This window comes from Myotis davidii, unplaced genomic scaffold (assembly GCF_000327345.1).
Source record: "Myotis davidii unplaced genomic scaffold, ASM32734v1 scaffold1915, whole genome shotgun sequence".
In the NCBI taxonomy this organism is placed as follows: Eukaryota; Metazoa; Chordata; class Mammalia; order Chiroptera; family Vespertilionidae; genus Myotis; species Myotis davidii.
In genome coordinates, this window is record NW_006286237.1 from 449150 (window position 1) to 453389 (window position 4240).

The window sequence follows — 4240 nt, forward strand, 5'->3', positions numbered from 1 at the left end:
TTAAAAGACAAGCCCTGGCTGGTGCGGCTCAGTGGGTAGAGCGCCGGCCTGCGGACCAAAGGGTCCCGGGTTCGATTGGACACGTACCTCAATTGCAGGCTTCTCCCCGGCCCGGGCCCTGGTCGAGGGGCGTGCAGGAGGCAACTCGTCAATGTATCTCTTTCACATCCGTGTTTCTGTCTCTCCCTCTCCTTTCCACTCTCTAAAAAATCAATGGGAAAAAATATCCTTTGGTGAGGCTCAAAACACAACAACAAAGAAGCAAAGATGATGACTAAGGACTTATGGCCAATTTAAATTATATTTTATTGACTTTTTTTTTACAGAGAGGAAGGGGGAGGGATAGAGAGTTAGAAACAACGTTGGGAAAGAAACATGGATCAGCTGCCTCCTGCACATCTCCTACTGGGGATGTGCCCGCAACCAAGGTACATGCCCTTGACCGGAATCGAACCCGGGACCCTTCAGTCCGCAGGCCGACGCTCTATCCACTGAGCCACACCGGTCAGGGTACCAATACTTGTTATGATGTGCCAGTGATGAGTCTGTGCTGGAGGGAAGTTCAGTGAGCTGCCTGTATCTGAGCCGGATACAGTGCCTGGTCCCCACCGAGTACTCAGTGTTAGCACTCATGGTCAACTCCTTCATTTTTTTCATTAATAGCATTTATTTTTAAAAACAGTTTAGATTAACAGAAAAACTGAGCATACATTTGCAGCGGCCAGAGCTCCGTGCCGATACATTGTATCCTCTCCGTGCTGATACATTGTATCCTCTCCATGCTCGACAAAGAAGCAAAGATGATGAGTAAGGGCTTATGGCCAATTTAAATTATATTTTATTGATTTTCCACAAAGAGGAAGGGAGAGGGATAGAGAGTTAGAAACAACGTTGGGAAAGAAACATCGATCAGCTGCCTCCTGCACATCTCCTACTGCGGATGTGCCCGCAACCAAGGTACATGCCCTTGACCGGAATCGAACCCGGGACCCTTCAGTCCGCAGGCCGACGCTCTATCCACTGAGCACACCGGTCAGGGCACCAATCCTTGTTATGATGTGCCAGTGACGAGTCTGTGCTGGAGGGAAGCTCAGTGAGCTGCCTATATCTGAGCTGGATACAGTACCTGGTCCCCACCGAGTACTCAGTGTTAGCACTCATGGTCAACTCCTTCATTTTTTTCATTAATAGCATTTATTTTTAAAAACAGTTTAGATTAACAGAAAAACTGAGCATACATTTGCAGCGGCCGGAGCTCCGTGCTGATACATTGTATCCTCTCCATGCTGATACATTGTATTCGCTGAGGCTGCAGTTTGGTCCGGCTCCTGATTTGTTACTTAGTGTCCCACCTATTGAGCTGCCCTTGCCTGTGAGCGTTTCCCAGGCTTGCCTGGTGTTGGTGACCTTGACAGTGTTGCGGGGTACTGGTCAGGTGTATGGTAAGATGCCCCTCTGCAAATGAAAAACATTTGCCTGATGTTTTTCTCATCACTAGACTGGGGTTGTGGGATTTTGTGTGTTTTTTTTTTAAACTAGACTTTTTTTTTTACAGCCGTTGTAGCTTTACGGCAAAATCAAGTGGGATTTCACCAGGTCTAAAGGGCCGCGCTGTCCCATCATATTGAGGGTGCGTGGTGTCGGCGTGAATGTGTGGCTGTTGGGTGCTGATCCCGGGCACCTGGCTGAGGCAGGGCTGCTTGGGTCTCGTTAAAATTCTCTCTCTCTCACACACACACACACACACACAACGGAGAAACACCCAGCTTGCCCGTGGCCGTTCCCGCGCCTCTTTAACGGAGGCCCCCAGGGCCTCTGTGTTCAGAGCCCCCTTTGCACCTGCCCAGGTAGGCGCCCACCTCGGCCAGACCCCACCTCCAGGTCACAGAGCCCCCACCCGCCCACGCCTTCCAGCACGGTGCACCCCCTTCCTCCCCCTCCACCCTGCAAATCCTGCTGGCGCCGGAGGCCCATCCACACAGTTTCGCTTTCTCTTGAAACTTCCTGGAACTCTGTCCTTTTCTGAACTCTCCGTGGCCTTGGGTGCCCGCGTGCCCGCCTCCCCTCCGCGGCTCTGGCTGAGATTCTCGGGGACTGACTTCTTGCTGCCGGTGAAGATCGGGTTTCCGGTGATCGTTCCGATCGGCCCAGGGCTAAGGGTTAAGGGGAAACGATGCAGAATCGCAGCCAGGGCCTCGCGTGTGAAATGCGCTTCCCCTGAAAGGGTCCGTCTAGAACGGAGGACACGCTGGGACCACAGACTCCTCCCCACTTGGGCTCTGCTCTTCTGCCACAAGTTCAAATGCAGCTGCTGTAGTTTTCTTTCCTTTTTTAAAGGAAACTTTAAAAAATATCTATACTCTGATTGATCTCAGAGAGGAAGGGAGAAGGAGAGAGAGGGATAGAAACATCCATGATGAGAGAGAACAATGGATCGGCTGCCTCCTGCCCGCCCCCTCCTGGTTTTATTTTTTATTTATTTGTTTTTTATTTATTTTTTATGCCCTTGACCGGAATCGAACCTGGGACCCTTGAGTCTGCAGGCCAATGCTCTATCCACTGAGCCAAACCAGCCAGGGCCGGTTTTATTTTTTGGTGAGAAGGACGCGGGAGGAAGACAGGGTGACAGGGTCCGAGACCCGGTCTGGGATTCGAGGGGACCCACGGGGCCCTGTGAAGTGGATGCTGCGCCTTGGCCTGGGTGCCCGGCTGGGCTGGACTCGCAGGAGGAGAGATCGTCCCAGTCAGAGCCCTCAGTCTCCCTCAGTCTCTGGGTGGCACCGAGACTGGGGACGGCCTGGGCCTGCTCCCTCCCCGCCCTCCTCCCTGGCGGGGCTGAGCGCGTGGGGGGCGGGGGGCGGTGAGCTCTGAAATGCCTGTCCCTTAGGTGTGCTGGCTGGCCCCCGAGCAGACGGCGGGAAAGGAGAAGCCCTTTGTGTACACCCAGGGGCAGGCCGTCCTGAACCGGTCCTTCTTCCCCTGCTTCGACACGCCTGCCGTCAAGTGCACGTACTCCGCCCTCATCCAGGTAAGGGCGGCCCCGGGACCTGCCTGGGGACCTGCCCGGGGACCGTGCATGACGTCCGTCCAGGAAAGATTCCCTCCGCCTTCAGGAACCTCATTTGCCTGTGGTCAATCCCCTCGGTTTAAATCTATTGGTATTGATTTCAGAGAGAGAGAGAGAGAGAGAGAGAGGGAGACACCCATGATGAGAGAGGACCATGGATCGGCTGCCTCCTGCACCCTGTTCCTCCCCCACCCCTCAGCCCGGGCATGTGCTCTGACCGGGAATCGAACCCTGACCTCCTGGTTCATAGGTCGACGCTCAACCCCTGAGCCACGCCGGCCGGGCTAAATCCCCTCAGTTTAGGGCAAGCTGGGGGCCGGGAGGACTCTGTGGTCCCCGTGCAGGTGGCTGGGCCTGCAGCTCGCCAGGCCCAGCAGCGAAGGCCCCTCCGCCCTCCCCTCAGGTCCCCGAAGGCTTCACCGCGGTGATGAGTGCCGACACCTGGGAACGGCGAGGGCCCCACGGGTTCTTCTTCCGCATGAGCCACCCCATCCCCTCCTACCTCATCGCGCTGGCCATCGGAGACCTGGCCTCAGCGGAGGTGGGGCCCAGGTAGGACCCCCCCTCCCCCCCAGGCAGGGTTGGCAGGACCCCAGGCAAGGAGGCCTCTGAGCCCTGGGGCTGCCAGGTGGGTGCAGTTGGGGCACCTGAGCCCTCTGTCCGCAGTGTCCGTGCGGCCTGAGTGACCTGGAGGCCCTGCTCTGCCTCCTCCTGTCTCCCTCCGTCCATTTCCAAGTCTGTGGCCACCATGGGGTCACCACCGGCCCCACCGTTGCAGCTGCTGACCTGGGTCCCCTGGGGGTGTGGTTGGGGCTCAGGCAGCAGGACTGAAGGTTGACCTTTTTTAGAAAATATATTTCTGTTGATTTCAGAGAGGAAGGGGGAGGGAGGGAGAGAAACATCCGTGATTGAGAGAGAATCATGGATCGGCTGCCTCCTGCACGCACCCCTATTGGGGATCGAGCCCGCAACCCGGGCATGTGCCCTGACCTCCTGGGACACAGGTCGACTCTCAACCACTGAGCCACACCGGCCGGGCTAACGATTGATCTTTACCGGCCCCCGATACGCTCCCGTCCCTCAGACCTTTAAAGCAAACCCACTCCGGAGCTGAGGCCCCGTGTCCTGGGCGCAGCCTCGCCCGCCCGGCCGCCCCACCGGCTTCTCACAGGC

At 56.5% G+C, this 4240-nt stretch overlaps 1 protein-coding gene across 1 annotated transcript in view; it reads left to right on the forward strand.

Moving 5' to 3' along the window:
* The first annotated feature begins 2855 nt into the window (after positions 1-2855).
* RNPEP (arginyl aminopeptidase) overlaps positions 2856-4240 on the forward strand; it is a 7450-nt gene continuing 6065 nt past the window's right edge. The window contains exons 1-2 of the mRNA XM_015559890.1: positions 2856-3028; positions 3471-3619. Coding sequence (XP_015415376.1) covers positions 3495-3619 — 125 coding nt within the window. The 5' untranslated portion in view covers positions 2856-3028; positions 3471-3494. The remainder of the gene's footprint in view (positions 3029-3470; positions 3620-4240) is intronic.